The sequence below is a fragment of the Chrysochloris asiatica genome, unplaced genomic scaffold (assembly GCF_000296735.1).
Source record: "Chrysochloris asiatica unplaced genomic scaffold, ChrAsi1.0 scaffold00056, whole genome shotgun sequence".
NCBI lineage: Eukaryota > Metazoa > Chordata > Mammalia > Afrosoricida > Chrysochloridae > Chrysochloris > Chrysochloris asiatica.
Window position 1 is genome coordinate 6,164,844 of NW_006408574.1, and position 15,910 is coordinate 6,180,753.

General features: G+C 44.5%; 1 protein-coding gene across 1 annotated transcript in view; it reads left to right on the plus strand.

The window, feature by feature from the left end:
- DMRT1 (doublesex and mab-3 related transcription factor 1) overlaps positions 1-15,905 on the plus strand; it is a 120,089-nt gene extending 104,184 nt beyond the window's left edge. The window contains exon 5 of the mRNA XM_006863733.1: positions 15,751-15,905. Within this exon, the coding sequence (XP_006863795.1) occupies positions 15,751-15,905 (155 nt within the window). The remainder of the gene's footprint in view (positions 1-15,750) is intronic.
- Positions 15,906-15,910: the final 5 nt, after the last annotated feature.

Genomic DNA, 15,910 nt, shown 5'->3' on the forward strand with positions numbered 1-15,910 from the left:
AAAGATTTACACCCTCGGAAACCCTGTACAGGGTCGCTATGGGTCGGAACCGACTCGACGGCACATAACAACAACAACAACAATGTGCATCAAAAGAGTTCACCAAAAGAGTAAAAAGAGAACTCACGTATGCTGCAATGCATTGTTTGGCAATGGTACATCAGAGACAAAGGTCTGACGGAAGACAGTGCCAAAAGTGAAGAAGGAAGTTCCCTGTTCCTCCCAAAGCTGAAGCCAAAAGCAAAGGCGTTGGAGGCCAGGAAGGCAGTGCTGAAAGGCGTCCACAGCCACACACACAAGAAAAGATCTGCATGTTACCCACCTTCCGGCGACCCAAGATTCTGAGGGTCCGGAGGCAGCCCAAATAGCCTCGGAAGAGCGCCCCCAGGAGAAATAAGCGTGACCACTACGCAGTCACCAAGTTCCCTCTGACTACTGAGTCAGCCATGAGGAAGATTGAAGATAATAACACACTTGTGTTCACTGTGGAGGTCAAGGCCAACAGACACCAGATCAGACAGGCTGTGAAGAAGCTCTGTGACACTGATGTAGCCAAGATCAACACTGTCATCAGGCCTGGTGGAGAAAAGAAGCGTATGTTTGACTAACTTTCTGACTAGGATTCTTTGGATGTTGCCACCAAAATTGGGATCATCTAAACTGAGTCCAGCTGGCTAATTCTAAATATAAAGTTTTTTAATACACACACAAAAAAGGGCCACTGTCTAAAATGTATGAACACTTCAACACCTCAACAAGAAGACAAATAATCCAATTAAAAAATGTGGGCAGAGGACATAAACAGACACTTCACCAAAGAAGACATTCAGGCGGCCAGCAAACATACATGGAAATGTTCGTGATCATTAGCCATTGGAGAGATGCAAATCAAAACAACAATGAGATATCATCTTTCCCCAGCATAATTCAGAGAAACAGAAGACAATGCTGGTGATGGTGTGGAGAGACTGAGACCCTCCTACACTGTTGGTGGGACTGTAAAATGGTGTAATCACTGTGAAAAACCGTGTGGCACGTTCTCAGAAGGGTGGGAGTAGAAATACCGGATGACCCATCACTCTGTATTTGGTACAAATAGATAATGCATGCCGTATTCATTGCCGCGTTATTCACAGCAAAAGGATGGATTCGACTTAGATGCCCCTTAGTACAGGAGCGGTTGAACAAACTTTGGTACACACACAACAAAACATTACACAACACTGAAGACTAAAGATGGCTCTGGAAAACACCACGTAACCTGGAGGCACCTGCAGGGCATTACGCTGAGTGAAATGAGTCGGTTGCAAACAGACAGATACTGTGTGAGAGTACTTCTATAAAAACGTAAGAAATATTTTTCATGTTATAGTAAACATTCCGTGATGGTTACCAGGGGTTGGGAGGGAAGGAGAATTGTTCTCTCAGAGTGTAGATATGTATGTGCTAACTTGGGTGATGGGGGAAACGCAGTTAAAAAGAGAAAAACAAGTAAATAGACTTTTATCTTTTTCGTCTGTTTTTTCTTTTCTTTTTCATGTATTTGAAGGGAAGTAATACACATTTAATTTCTCATTAGAAGACACCCTTGGGAACTTCCCACAAAAGAAAAAAGTAAAGGAAAAAAGACGGGAAAAAATGAAACGAGAAGAAACAAATTTGGCTAGTCATGAAGGTTACGTAACCCGGGGAGTGTCATTGGAATGGCTGGGTCGTACGTGGAAAAATTATTAAAACAGAAACGTGTTGTTATATGTATGTATTGGTTGTTATTGTTAAGTGCCTTGGAGCTGGTTCTGACCCATAGCAACCCTGTATATGATTTCTAAAGAGCAGCTGGTTATATATTGCTATAAAAATTTAAATTAAAAAATGAAACCACCTATTTTATTGGGCGAATGTGTTGCAAAATACCTTTTTAGAGAGGCTAACTCTCTAAAGGTGTTCCAGAGTAAAGAAGTCACTTTGAGAACTACAGTGAGCCTGACCCAAGCCATGCATGGGGTTTTCAGCATGCATATTGAAGGGGGGGAGTGCAGTGGCTCTAGAAGATAAGCACTGGACTCTAAACTACTAGGTCGGCAGTTCAAGCCCACCAGCTGCTCTGTGTCAAGGCTTTCTGATCTCACAAGTATTTACAGTCATGGGTGCCCTATATAGGGTCGCTATGAGTCAGAAATGACTTGATGACACCTCACAGCAATGACATATGGAACACTGAAGAAGAATGAATCCATTTGGATTCTGATACTGGCAAAGAATATTGAAAATCCCTTGGACTACGAGATGCCCTCTGGTAGCGTAGTGCTTACGAATCAGGCTGTGAACCTCAAGGTCAGTAGTTCAAAACTACCAGGGGTTCCACGGGAGAAAGATGAGGCTTTCTGCTCCCGTAAAGATTTACAGCCTCAGAAACCCTGTTACACGGTCACTATGGGTCAGAATCGACTTGACAACACTTAACAACAACAACCAGATGAACAAACAAATTTGTCTTGTAAAAAAGCACAACCAAGAATACACTTTAGAAGTAAGGAGGGAAAGACCATCTCATGCACTTTGGACATTTTATCAGGAGGGACCATTTCTGGAGAAGGACATCATGTATGCTAGAGGATCATCGAAAAAGATGAAGACCCCCAACGAAGTGGACTGACCCAGTGGGCTCTGATACAGCAAGGCTTGTGAGGGTGCTGCGGGACCGGGCAGGGCTTTGTTCTGTTGGGCACAGGGTCCTATGAATCAGACCTGACTCGATGGCACCTAACTACTCCCTAGACGTGGGATTGCTGGAGTGTATGGTGGTTCTTGCTATAGGGTAAGTGCTGGGCTGTTAAGCCACAAAATCTGCTGTTCAAACCCACCAGCTGCTCCTTGGGAACCCTATGTACAGACTCAATGGCGCTCAGGAGCAAGGTACCTCTAGGAGCCCTGCTGGTCCTGTGAATGAGTGCTGGGCAAGTGACCAGAAGGTTCTGAGTCTGACTCACCACACGTTCCACATTGGAGTCCAAAGGAGAAAGATACGGCAGCCGGCTACCATAAAGATGTTATTAAAGTGTCATTGAGGTGGTTCTGACTCCTGTTGTTGTTGTTGTCAGGTGCCATCAAGTCAGAACCGACTCATAGCGACCCCATGCACAGCAGAATGAAACAATGTCCGATCCTGGGCCAGCCTCACTACCGCTGCCACACTTGACGCCATCAATGATGCCACCTGGCCGATCATCTCGTTAGGGGTCTTCCTCTTTTTCTCTGACCCTCCACCTTACCCAGCATGACATCCTTCTCTAGCGATTGTTTCCTCCGGACAATATGTGCAAAGTATGAGAGACGAAACTTAGCCATCCTGGCCTCCAAGGAGCACTCTGGCTGCACTTCTTCCAAAACAGAACTAGGGACCATGTTTAGGGTTTCTGAGGAGCGGCTGGTGAGCTTGAACTGCCGACCTTGTGGTTCAAACCGACCTTGCCATCCAGTGCCTTAACTCACAGTATCACATGTACAGCCCTGGAAACCCTCGGGGGCAGTTCTGTAGGGTCGCTGTGAGTTGGGATCAACTCAGCAAGAGTGGGCAACTAAAGTGCTGGTGGCGCAGTGTTAAGCGCTTGGCTGCTAAGCAAAAGGTTGGTGGTGTGAACCCATCAGCCCTTCCATAGAAGAAAAGATGTGCTGTGATCTACTTCTAACACTATTTGCCGCCTCTGTTCTATAGGGTCAGGATGAGTCGGGGTGGACTGGTGACTGGGGGTTTGGTTTTAATCTTTGTGGGAGCACATCGCCAAGTCTTTTCTCCTGCTGAGACATTGCTGTTGTTAGGCCCCGTTGAGTTGGTTCCTACTCAAAGCTAGCCTGTGTATGGCTTTCAAGAAGTGGCTGCTGGGCTCGAACATGTGGTTAGCAGTCCAGTGCTTATCCAAAACACCACACTCTGAAACACTTGGAGTTGGTAAGTACCGTTGGGTCAGTTCAGGCTCATAGTGACCCCGTCTAGGGTTTCCAAGGCTTTTTTCTTAAATTTTTATGAGAACAGAAAATCTCATCTTTCTGCAGAAGAGCAGCTGCTGGGCTCGAACTGCCAACCTTATGATTCGCAATCCAGTACTTATTCCAGTGCACTGCACTGGAGACACTAGGTGGGTTTAAGCCACCAATTTGTTGGTTAGCAGCCAAACACTTAACCATTGTGCTAGGTTGGATTTGGTGGTGACAAAATAGAGAGGAGGTTTGGGAGAGTAGGGAGAAGTGAGGGAGCTTGGGATGATATAAAAGGATAATAAAAAGAACAAAAAGAAAGACACCCCAGATCCTAAAAGGAAAACCATTTCCTGACCAGAGGGAGGAAGACTGACAGGAATCTGTGTCTTGTGCTTTGGTAAAAGTCTGAAAGAGCCTTGGTTTGCTCCCTGTCCTGTACAGCTTTGCTGCTGACCCCCAATTTGCTGCAGGGTTACTCAGAAGTCTCTTGAGAAAGGCCATGTTGAATGAACCGGGGTTCACACAGCTCCAGGTGGGGAAATGAAGGAAGCCCTTTTCAGAAAGACAAACTCTAATATGTGTTCAAGCTGGAGCCTGAACCTCCCTCTCCCGAAACAACCGAATGGGGAGGTGTTCAGATAATATCCCGAATTCTTCATATTGCTCACATATTAAAGCTGTTGGGGCTGAGGCCCTTTCATGAGACCTAATGCAACAGGAAACGTGCTGTGGTGGTGCTGGATAAGCACTGACCTGCAAGGCCAGGGGTTCAAACCTACCAGAAACCTATGCAGAGTCTGTAAGAGTCAGAACTGACTTGATGGCCCTTAGCAACAACAGAACAGAGGGCCTTGTAAACAAATGTTTGTGCATTGGGGCTTTTTGGTTTTTTCCTTAAAGAAATAGACATACTGAATACTTAATAGCAATCGGGGTCTCATTCAAAGTGGAAATTATCTCTAGGGGAAAATGCAGTAGGGTTTGTTGTATGATTTCCGTATTTCTCTTCACCTTTCACTTGAATCATTCCAAAGCAGTGTAGACTTGCTCCTGTAATCTGAACTCCCAATCCATCCACACTGGCCTCTCTGTGCGCATGGGGTAGAATACCAGCGATTTGGGACAGGCAGCCTTCTCCTGTTGGTGCATGTCTGAGATTTCCTATCCCGAGTGATTTCATGGGGTTCATGTTTTACTGAGATGTGCCCTGAATTGGTGCATACTTCCTTCTTTGAGACTGGAGAAAGTATTAATACCTGTCTTAAATTTCCAGGCAGGCCAGTCTGAAAGAACCAGAAGGACGCCATTGGAATGGTCAGATGGTCAACACTGATGAAGTTCTGTGGCTTAGCTGTTGCATGCACTAGAAATAGTACCTGTTCTTTTGAAGAAAATAAAACTCTATATGCCTAAGGTGCACCTGACCCAAGCTACTGGCTTTTCCATTACCTCCGTGTAGTGGTTATCAATCGGGCTGCTAACCTCAAGGTTGACAGTTCAAAACTACCAGCTGTTCCGCGGGAGAAAGATGAGGCTTTCTGCTCCCATAAAGACTTACAGCCTCGGAAATCCTGTGCAGGGTCAACTATGGGTCGGAACCAACTCCACGGTACTTTTTATATTTATTATATATATCATTCTGTTTTTCCATGAACTTACTGACATTCCCTCGTATAACTGAGATGGTTATAGAAGCGAGGATGGGGGAGGCTTGGTCTCTCTCACTGTGGACCTGTCACCTGGAAAGATCAGTCATTAGAGAAGACCACCATGTTTGTTAAGGTAGACGGTCAATGCGAACCAGGGAGACTCCCCAGGAGCTAGGTGGACACAGCGACCACAGCAGTGGACTCAAAGATCCCAATGATCGTGAAGATAAGACTGGACCGGGCAGCATCCTCTTCCTTCACCCACAGGGTCACCATGAGCTGGAGGAGACCAGCAGTACCTTGGTGGTTGGCGTGCCGTCATGTTGGTTCCTACTCACAGTGACCCTGCATAGGGTTTCTGAGGAGCAGCTGGTGATTTTGAACCACCAACCTTAAAGTTCAAACCGACCTTGCGGTTGAGCACATATCCTACAGTGCCACACCAGGACACAAAGTAGGATTTGGTTCTTGAAGGAAATTACCTCCTAAAAGTAAACAGAAAGGAATTTACATGTGCGGGCAGTGACTCATACTGCTACCATATTCACTCGGGGTGCCGTGTTTACTTTCAAATTATAAACTGGAACGATTCATACAAATTTGGCCTGAGAAGTGGCTCGTGCGTTTCCTATTATTTACGTGTGGTGTTGTGGGATGATGTACTGGGCCAAAAGGTCGGTTTGAACCGCAGGGTCGGTGGTTTAAACTCACCAACCGCTCCTGGGAAATCCTAGGCAGGGTCGCTTTGAGTTGGTACCAACTCAACAGCACTTAACAACAAAAACAATTGTAAGCTAACAGATTTTTAAAGGAGATTTCATAAAAACCACCCATCCATCTGCCAGTCTGTGGTGGCTTGTGTGTTGCTGTGATGCCGGAAGCTCTGCCAGTATCTTCGAGACTAGGAAGAAAGGCCTGGCAATCAACTTCTGAACGTTGGCGGTGGTGGGTGGTTAGGTGCTGTCGAGTCAGGTCCAACTCGGGAGCGATCCTGTATGGGGCTTCTGAGGCTGTAAATCTGTAAGGGAGCAGAGAGTCTCATCTTTCTCCTTCAGAACTACTGGTAGATTTGAACTGCTGATCTTGTGGTTAGCAGCTCAACGGACAAACCACTTAGCCAATAGAAACAGTAGTGATCACAATGAACATCGTCTGGCATGCTTGCTTTGGGACTAATCTTCAGGAGCTATCTATCTTGTCGTTCAATGCCGTTGAGTCAGTTCTGACTCATAATGACCCTGTGTAGGGTTTCCAAGGAGCAGCTGGTGAGTTTGAACTGCCAACCTTGTGGTTCAGACTGACGTTGCAGTCGAGTGCTTTAGCCCACTGACCACAGCAGGACTCTACTTAGCTGCGGTGAAGGTGAGGGCCGGCGCGGGCACTGGGGAGACCTTTGGTGAGATGGATGGATACAGTGACCTTAGTAGTGGACCTGGAATGTTGGCCATCCTGAGGGTCATGTGGGACCGGGCAGCTAAACTCACCCATCTAGGAAACAAAATGCTGTTTTCTCAGAGGTGCTGTGATACAGTGGGCTGGTTTCAGACCCTTCGTTTGAAGGTAGTGTGCCTTTTTCTTTTCAAGACATCCCTCGTGATTGGGTTGACTTGCTTACTCCTCAGTATGGAGCAAACACACTTGGAAGTTACTTTACGGAACATCTGCACAGAGGCAGTCTCCTGCTCCCGCGATAGGTGCCAGAGTCTGCTGTGGGGTTGATAGTTTTTGGATCTGAGAATGCAGTGGGGAATCTGCCCCAGAGACGCAGTGGGGTCTCATCTCTGTGTGGTCCCCCTGGGTCACCATGGACGGATTTAAGATCTATTTGAGATGCACTTGGACATGTGGGACCAACTTTGATGTGTCTCCTGTCCGTGGACTTGAACACGGGTTCCCCTCAAGCATAGTTGTGCTTAGCTAGTGAAAGACAGATGATTAAAAACACCACAGCTTGGATCAGATGCACCTTAGTCCTCAAACTGACAAGGTTGCTCTGGAACGCTTGAAAAAGGTCTTGTGCCGCAGATTTGCCCAATGAAATAAGTCGCTTGATTTTTTTGACTGCTGCTTCTGAGTGTTGATGGGCAATCCAAGCAGAATGAAGTCTTTGACAGTTTCAATCTTTTCTCCACTTATCTTGATGTTATTTATTGGTCCAGTGGTGAGGATTTTGTTTTCTTTACATTGAGGGGCAATCTATACTGAAGGCTGTGGTCTTTGATCTTCATCAATAAGTTCTCTTTGCTTTCAGCAAGCAAGGTTGTATCATCTGCATATCACAGGCTGTTAATGAGCCTTCCTCCAATCCTAATGCCACATTGCTTCACATAATCCAGTTTCTAGGATTATTTGCTCAGGATACAGATTGAATAAGTATGGTAAAATGATACAACCCTGACAGACCATTCCTGATTTTAAACCATTCCATATTCTCTTGTTCTATTCGAATGACTACTTGGTCTATCTATGTACAGGTTCCTCATGAGCACAATTAAGTGTTCTGGAATACGATTCTTTGCAATGCTATCTATCCATAGTTTGTTATGAATTCACACAGTCAACTGCCTTTGCATAGTCAATAAAGCACAAGTAAGAATCTTTCTGGTATTCTCTGCTTTTTAGCAAGATGCATGTGATACCAGAAATGAAATCCCTTGTTTTGAGTCCTCGTTTGAAGCAGGCTTGAATTTCTGGTTGGTGCCTGTGGATGTATTGTTCCAAATGTTTTTGAAGTACCATCAACAAAATTTTACTTGCATGTGATACTAATATTATTCAATTCTGTTGGATCACCTTTCTTTAGAATGGGCACAAATACAGATCTCTACAAATCTGTTAGGAGCTCTGGTAGTGTAGTGGTTATGAGCTGGTCTGCTAACCTCAAGGTCAGCAGTACAAAACTACTAGTTCATGGGAGAAAGATGAGGCTTTCTGCTCCCGTAAAGATTTACAGCCTCGGAAACGCTGTACAGGGTCACTATGGGTCGGAACCGACTCCATGGCACAACCACCACCATCACCACAAATCTGTTGGCCAGGTAGCTGTCTTCCAGATTTCTTGGCATAAACGAGTGAGCTGCTTCAGTTTGTTGAAGCTTTACACTTTGTCTTCCATCAACCCCCCTGGAGCCTTGTTTTCACCAGTGTCTTGAGTACAGCTTGGACTGTTTCCTTCAATAGCATCGCTTCTTGGTCATATGCTACGTCTTGAAATGGTTGCGTATTGCCCATTTCCTTTTGGTATAGGGACTCTATTCTTTCCATGTTTGTCTTATGTTCACTGCGTCATTTAACGTGGGCCCTGGTGTGGCACTGTAGGACAAACATTGGACTGCTAACTGTCTTAACCGCAAGGTCAGCAGTTCAAACCCAGCAACCACTCTCAAAAACACTGTACCAGTCTCTCCGAGTCAGAGCTGACTCAATGACATATACAACAACAGCATCATGCAATATTATGCCCATTGCATCCCTCAATACTGCAATCCAAGGCTGTAATTTTGTCCTCTCTTTCAGCTTGAGGAAACACGGAACGTGTTCTTCTGTTTTGATTTTTTGATGCATATTTCATCATCATACTTTGTCTTCTCGAGTTGCCCTTCAAAATTTCCTCTTCACTCTTGTATTTCATCATTTCTCCTAGTCACTTTAGTTTCTCTGTTTCAGAGCAAGTTTTTCAGAGTCTCTTCTGATAACTGTTTTGGTCTTTCATTTCTTTCCCGTGTTTTTAATGACCTTTAGCTTTCTTCATGAACGATGTTCTTGATGTCATCCCAAAGTCCTGGCCTTTGGTCCTTAGTATCTATTACACCAAACTTGTTCTTCAGATGGTCTCTAAATTTAGGTGGGATATACTCAAGGTCATATTTTGGCTCTTGGGAACTTGTGGTAATTTCCTTCAGTTGCAGCCTGAACTTGCATATGAGCAATTGGTGGTCTGTTCCACAGTCTGCCCCAGCCTTATTGAGGTTGATAATGACAATTTTCCCACCGTATCTTCCCACAGTCAGCTTGATTCCTGTATATCCCATCTGGTGGGGTCTACGTGCATATGTTTATGTTGTTCGAAAACAGTATTGCGATGAAGTCATCAGTCTGGCAAAATTCTATCATGGGAAAATTCTATCTACACTGGTGGTTTAGGGTTACAATTCTCCCCATCCAATGTGGAAGACCAGGGTTCAAGTCCAGCTAGTGCACCTCATGTGCAGCCGTTAGTCTCTCAGTGGGATACCAGACAGTTTTCAGTGGCACTTCCAGGCTAAGATTAGGAAGAAAGGCTTGGTGATCCTGTTGTTCACGGGATCACTAAGCACCCAAGATGAGCACCACCGCAGCTAACAACAACAACCAAGTTTTAAAACTTGGTGGTGGGCGCTCCCCAAGGTTGTGAGGATTGTATCCCGGAGTAAACTGATCAGACAAGACGCAGGATCTCCACAGCAGGCAGAGACTCTGACAAAACACAAAGTGCAGAGTTACCTTTTCTGAAAATCGGCATTGACGCTTGGAGCTGACAGTTCAAGAGAAGTTGTCATGGTCCACATCATCGCTCCTCTTTCATTCCACTCAAGGGGAAAGAAAAACACATTTAATTGTTTCAAAGGTGATTTTTTCTTTAGTAGACTTACCGTAAATAAGGGAGATTAATAAAGGGCTGTCCCCTCCCCCCCTCCAGGTTGTGGTTTCTGATTACATCAGTTACAGGTCAGCTTTCCTGTTCACTAGAATGCAGGCACGGATTGGGGAAGAATGAGCTTAAACCAGGTTAGATCAGGTGGAATAAAGATTGCCATTCATATCCCCACCTTTTATGCCTGGCTCTGAGCGCCAAAAATTAATGCTCTTTGAGAGTACACATTGGCCCTGCCAAGCTCAGGACCTGCAGATAGTCCGTGCGTATTTTCAATGTTAGTGAGGCGAGCTCAGGCTGCAAAGACTGCAATTGTGCAACATTTAATGTCTGCTAAGTGGTATTGATTAGGCGTGATTATATTTCCAAAGAAGATGGTTATCTGGAGGAGGAAGAATGGGTTGTTGTAGGCAGTTGCGTCAGTTTCCTGGAGAGAACCAAGTCCAGCTTCTCACACTTGCTTTGCCTGTCTGTGGAGAAAGAGGTGGTACTCACTGAAGAATACCATTTGCATTTCTGCTTTGAAACAATTCCTTAGTGGGAGTTTTAATAGTATTAAATACAGAGAGGAAGACTGTTTTGTTTTGTCTTTTCTCCCCAGGATGGAGCGTGAATATCCTGTCTTCTCACAGCCCTGGAAGAGAATGATCGTTCTAGTCCATTGACTTCTAACAGATCATTCAAGTTAAAAGTCAGGGGTCTTGGCAATGTCAAAAGGTTTAGCACTTAGAGAGCTTTCTGTTTTGTTTCTTAGAAGAGTTGGTTTTTTTCTCAGTGTTGACAGTATATATAGTATTTCCCCCAAAAGAGTACTGTTGATTAGAGAGTGTCACAAAACTCGCCTTAAGTTTTTCTTTTCTTTTAAGATCATTGGAAAGAGTGATTATGTGTGTGGGTTTTTATTGTTGTTGTTGATTTTTAAATAATAATCAAAGAAAGCAACCTTGTGTTTCAGTGAACAAATACACTATGTGAAAGCAAATACATTACTTGCTGGTTCAAGCAGGGGTCAGCCTCCATGGGTTGCCCCACTGAAAAAAAGACTGGATGGTTAAGTGGGTCTTTCTTTTTCTTGCTTACTCCTCAGTTCCCAGAAATTACTTCTTTCATTTCTAGCAATTCTGGGAGCTAGAAATATATATATATATATAGTTGTTATTAAGTGCCATCGAGTCGGTTCCAACTCTTAGTGACCCTGCATAGGGTTTCCGAGGAACAGCTGGTGAGTTTGAACCACTGACCTTGCGGTTCAGACTGAGCTTGCGGGTCCAGTGCTTTATTCTGCAGCATCACACCAGGACACCATACCACACACACCTATATATTTATTTCCCACCAAACCCATTGATGAGTTGATTCTAGCTCATCATTGATTGCGAGGTATTGTAATCTACTCTTTGGTTGTTTATTGCCTGTTCAGACCTGCAGCCCCCAGCTTCAAAGCCAGTGCCCCCCACCACCAGCAGCATAGCCCACCCCATCTAGGAATGCAAATGGTGTGGCATTTTGAGCACCTTTGGATGGATGATCTGTTCCTTCTTTGGGGTTAGTCCCCAGGGAGAAATTACCAGGTCAGGGGGCTTGAGCACTTTCACAGATCTTATTACATGTCACTAGATTGCTGTCCAGAAAGATTGAACCAATTTCTAGAGCTCCCAACTGTGGTCTGTCTCCTCTGGCGTCCTTACACTGGATGTTAGCGTGTTTGTCATTGTCCTTTTTTTTTTTTTTTAAGCAAAATGATTAAGTCAAAGCTGAAGCTGGAGTGGAAATTAGCCCAATGCAGAGCCCATTAGAGCCAATTTATGAAGCAAAAAAGGATTAACTTTGACTTTTGAATTGATCAAAAATAATCAGTTGTTCACCCTCTCCCCCGACCCCATCCTCAAAAACAAAGTTAAATGAAGCTGAATTCAAATTGAGAGATCGGGGTTCCATGAGAGACTAGAGTCTTCAAGGATAAAATAGTTTTTGGACATTAGCCATGAAAGATAAATGCTTAAGAAATCTTTAATGCACTTGAACTTTCATCAGGCGCTAAACGAAATGGGTTCTATGTTACTCAGACAGTGGTAAGCCTTTAACAGACGGGAAAAATAACATGGGTTTACATTTTTTGAGTGACGAAATGCTTATAAAAATACAGGTATTCTTTAAAACCGGTTAGGGTTCATGTCTTTATTTACGTCTTCTGTGGAGTGCATTCATGCGTTCAGTAGGCTCCCAGCCTCCCTGGTCTTGGGGGGTGGGAGGGTGCACACTCTCCAAGTCTGCTAGTCTCAAGTCACAGGATAACTTTATGAGAATATACCCACAAAGGTAAAGGAGAGGGGCTATTCCCAAATTCTCTCCTTGGGGGAGGAACTTCCTGTTGGACAACATGAAATAATCTGCCAAATGGTATCGATTGGCTGTGATTTTATTTCCAAACGCTATGGTTCTTTAAGGGGCTCAGGTGTAAGTTGGGCAGTGTTTTGTATTGTGTGTAATGTCACTAAAAGTCGGAACGGACTCAGTGACACTTCACAACAACACGATTCTTCAACCGAGCGCACGAATTTGTTGTTGAAGGCATTGTCGTCATGTTTCATGAGGAGACTCTCTGAAGTTCTCCCTGAAGATCCAAAGAGGCTAAAAGAGCACACTTCCTTTTGATTCCAGGCTTCGTGTGTAGGAATCTTCAGCCCAGGGGGAGCTGGGGGAGACTCCCAGTCGGCTGCTAACTGAAAGCAGAAGGCAGGTTCAGGTGACAAATACATTGGAAAATACTTTTTAAAAAAACCTCAGGTGTGTGTCAGCACAGAACTGTGTTCCATAGGACTTTCAGTGGCTGATTTTTCTAACAGTAGATCTCCATTCCTTTCTTCAGAGGTACACCTGGGTGGACTTGCACCTCCAATCATTGTGTTTAGCAGCCAAGTGTGTTCATCATTTGTACCACCCAGGGGAATCCAAGAGAACACCTACCTATGCCTTTATAAGAAGTCTGCATTTTGTCTCCTTAAAATGCAGATAGAGATTAGAAGGCCCAGTGACAGGTTTCAAAATGTGTTAGACAGTATGTCCGTATAGTCAGGCTGAGCAGTGTTGGGCCAGGCAGCTTCCGGGTGTGCGATGTGGGGAGAACCATTCTTAAATTCCTCATTAAAATGAGTGACATACAGGAAGTAAATTCTCACTTCCATCCCATAGATTCTAAACAAAGGCTTGTTGGGCCTGGGAGCTTAAGTCAGAGACTCTCCCTCCTATAGGGACCTGGTCGATTCCAGATCTAGATAGTAACAAGATGTCAGGGCAAAATCTATCAGCTTTAGAGCACACACAACATCCAGGAACCTGCATGCACACACATGCAGAACACTGCCCAACCTACACCTGAGCCCCTTGAAGAAGAACCATAGCGTTCGGAAATAAAATCACAGCCAATCGATACCATTTGGCGCAGATTATTTCACAGCGCCATCTTAGGTTGGTGGGCTATTTTAAGTCTGTGTAACATAACAGTTCAAATGTGATGGCTATAGGATCAGCTCTGGATTGCTAACCACAAGGTTGGCGGTTCAAACCCACCAGCCGCTCCTTGGAAACCCTGTCCAGTGTTTCTATGAATTGTTCAAATTGAGGAAGAGGTCTTTATGAGTTGCATCAAATGAGCTCTCTGATTTTTGTAGCTTCTCAGTTTTTTGTTTTTAAGATTATACATGCTTTCATGTGTATGCACTCATAGTGTCACCTGTAATGACTAGTTCCTTAAGAGAGGAGAAAAAGCTTATAAACGAGTATCCTTGCTTTTATTTAAGTTTCTAGAAATTGGACAGGTAACATCAACATCAAAACATCATTGCTCGTCGGGGAAGGTACACATCGTTGGTTTGCAAATGTATTCACTATCTTTTCAAATCATTCCTTATTGGACCTGGAGTGGTAGCTATCCAAAACGGTCCATCAGTCCCTCTGTCTGTCTTGTCTGTCCTTCTGTCTGAATGTTCTGGCTGAGGGAGGAGAAGGGGGGCTTTCTGAAACAGTGTGGTCCAGGAGAGTAGTTGCAGGTCCGTATCTTTAACGTCATGGTTGGTTCTCTGTTCTTTTATTTCTGTATGGCTCCCCTAGCTGCTGCAAACCTTCTCTTCCAGTCCTCATCACAAGTGTAAATAGCGTTGCCTTGTGAAAAGGTCTCTTTGGAGCCTGGTAATATACCTTATTAAATTCCACACATAATACGTATTGATGGCAAACACATCAGGACCCAGTATGCTTGCACGATATGATTGAGTTCTCTACAAACATCAGGCACTCAGCTGCCAGTGCATTTTGCTAATTACATCATAGATTTCCCTATTGATGAACACTGAGTGAATTAACACGCAAGCCCTAATGTACCCTTTCACCATTATTGTTGTACAAGCAGCCCTGGCAGATGCTGGCAGATAGTTACACAAACATTAGTATTAACGATTGGCCATTTGGAATTGGTGACAAACTACTGCCCCAGCTGAATCCTGAGACTGAAACCAATCAGGAAGTTAATGAGGAAAGAAATCACCAGTGGTGCTTCCCTTAATTATATCCACACCAGGCAGGCAGGGAGTGCCGGGGGTGGCTCCTAACTCTGCTAAGGTGAAGAAGGTCAGAGAGGCTTTCTGCTTACATTTTGTATCTCCTGCAAACGTTTGTTTAAAAGAATTTTTTTTATTATTACTTTTAATAGCTCTCTCCTGGTAGAGTTCAGTGTTCTTCCCTTATCCTTGAAATCCTCCATCTGACTAATATTTCAGAGGGCTGTAAGGCAAATTATATTTTTTTAATGTTCCCGCTTATTTGCTACATTAAAAAAAGTTACGTATGTCCATCCCTAACTCCCCCCAATGAGTGTATCCCTGTGCCAAGAGGAAAATAGCAGGAAAGGCCCTGTGCTATACATATCCTCTTAGAATGAAGTCAGCTTCACTAGCTGTGTATCCAAACTGAAGTTAGCTGTCAGGCGGTGGGAACACATGGGTGGAGAGTCACTGAAGGTAATTTGTCAGATCGATTGCTTGACAAGGTAAGTACCATTAGCATCGTTTACAATAAGGGGCTGGGGGGTGGGGTGGGGGTGGTCCGCGAAGGGAAGGGACTAATTTCCCCAAAGGAGGAGCAGCCTTTTAGAAAAAATTTTGTTGCTTTTGTTGAAAATATAGACACAACAAAACATCCATCCATTCATTAATTTCTGCTTGTACATTTCAGGGCCACTGATTACATTCTTCAAGTTGTCCAACCATATTCTGTTTTTTTTTTAAGTAAATACAAAAGCAGAGTCTGGGCTACCTCACTTTCCCCTCCAGTTAAACAGCTCCACTGTGCAGAAAGATGCCCTTTAAAAAAAAAAAAAAAGTCCTACAGAAATTCTAGGGATTGTAATCCTAAATAGAGTGGGGCCGGGAGCGGCTTTCTTTGTGGGGACTTGGGAGCGCGCTTCTAACGCGCTCTTTTTGCTCTCTCTGCCAGTCTTCTCGCAGCCCAGCAGCCAGGACCCAGGCCTCGTGTCTCTCTCCAACAACTCTCCTATCAGCAACGAAAGCACAAAGGGGGTGCTGGAGTGCGAGTCAGCGCCCGAGCCCAGCAGCTTTGCGGTGACCCGGGTGATGAACGAAGACGAGTGAGCGGC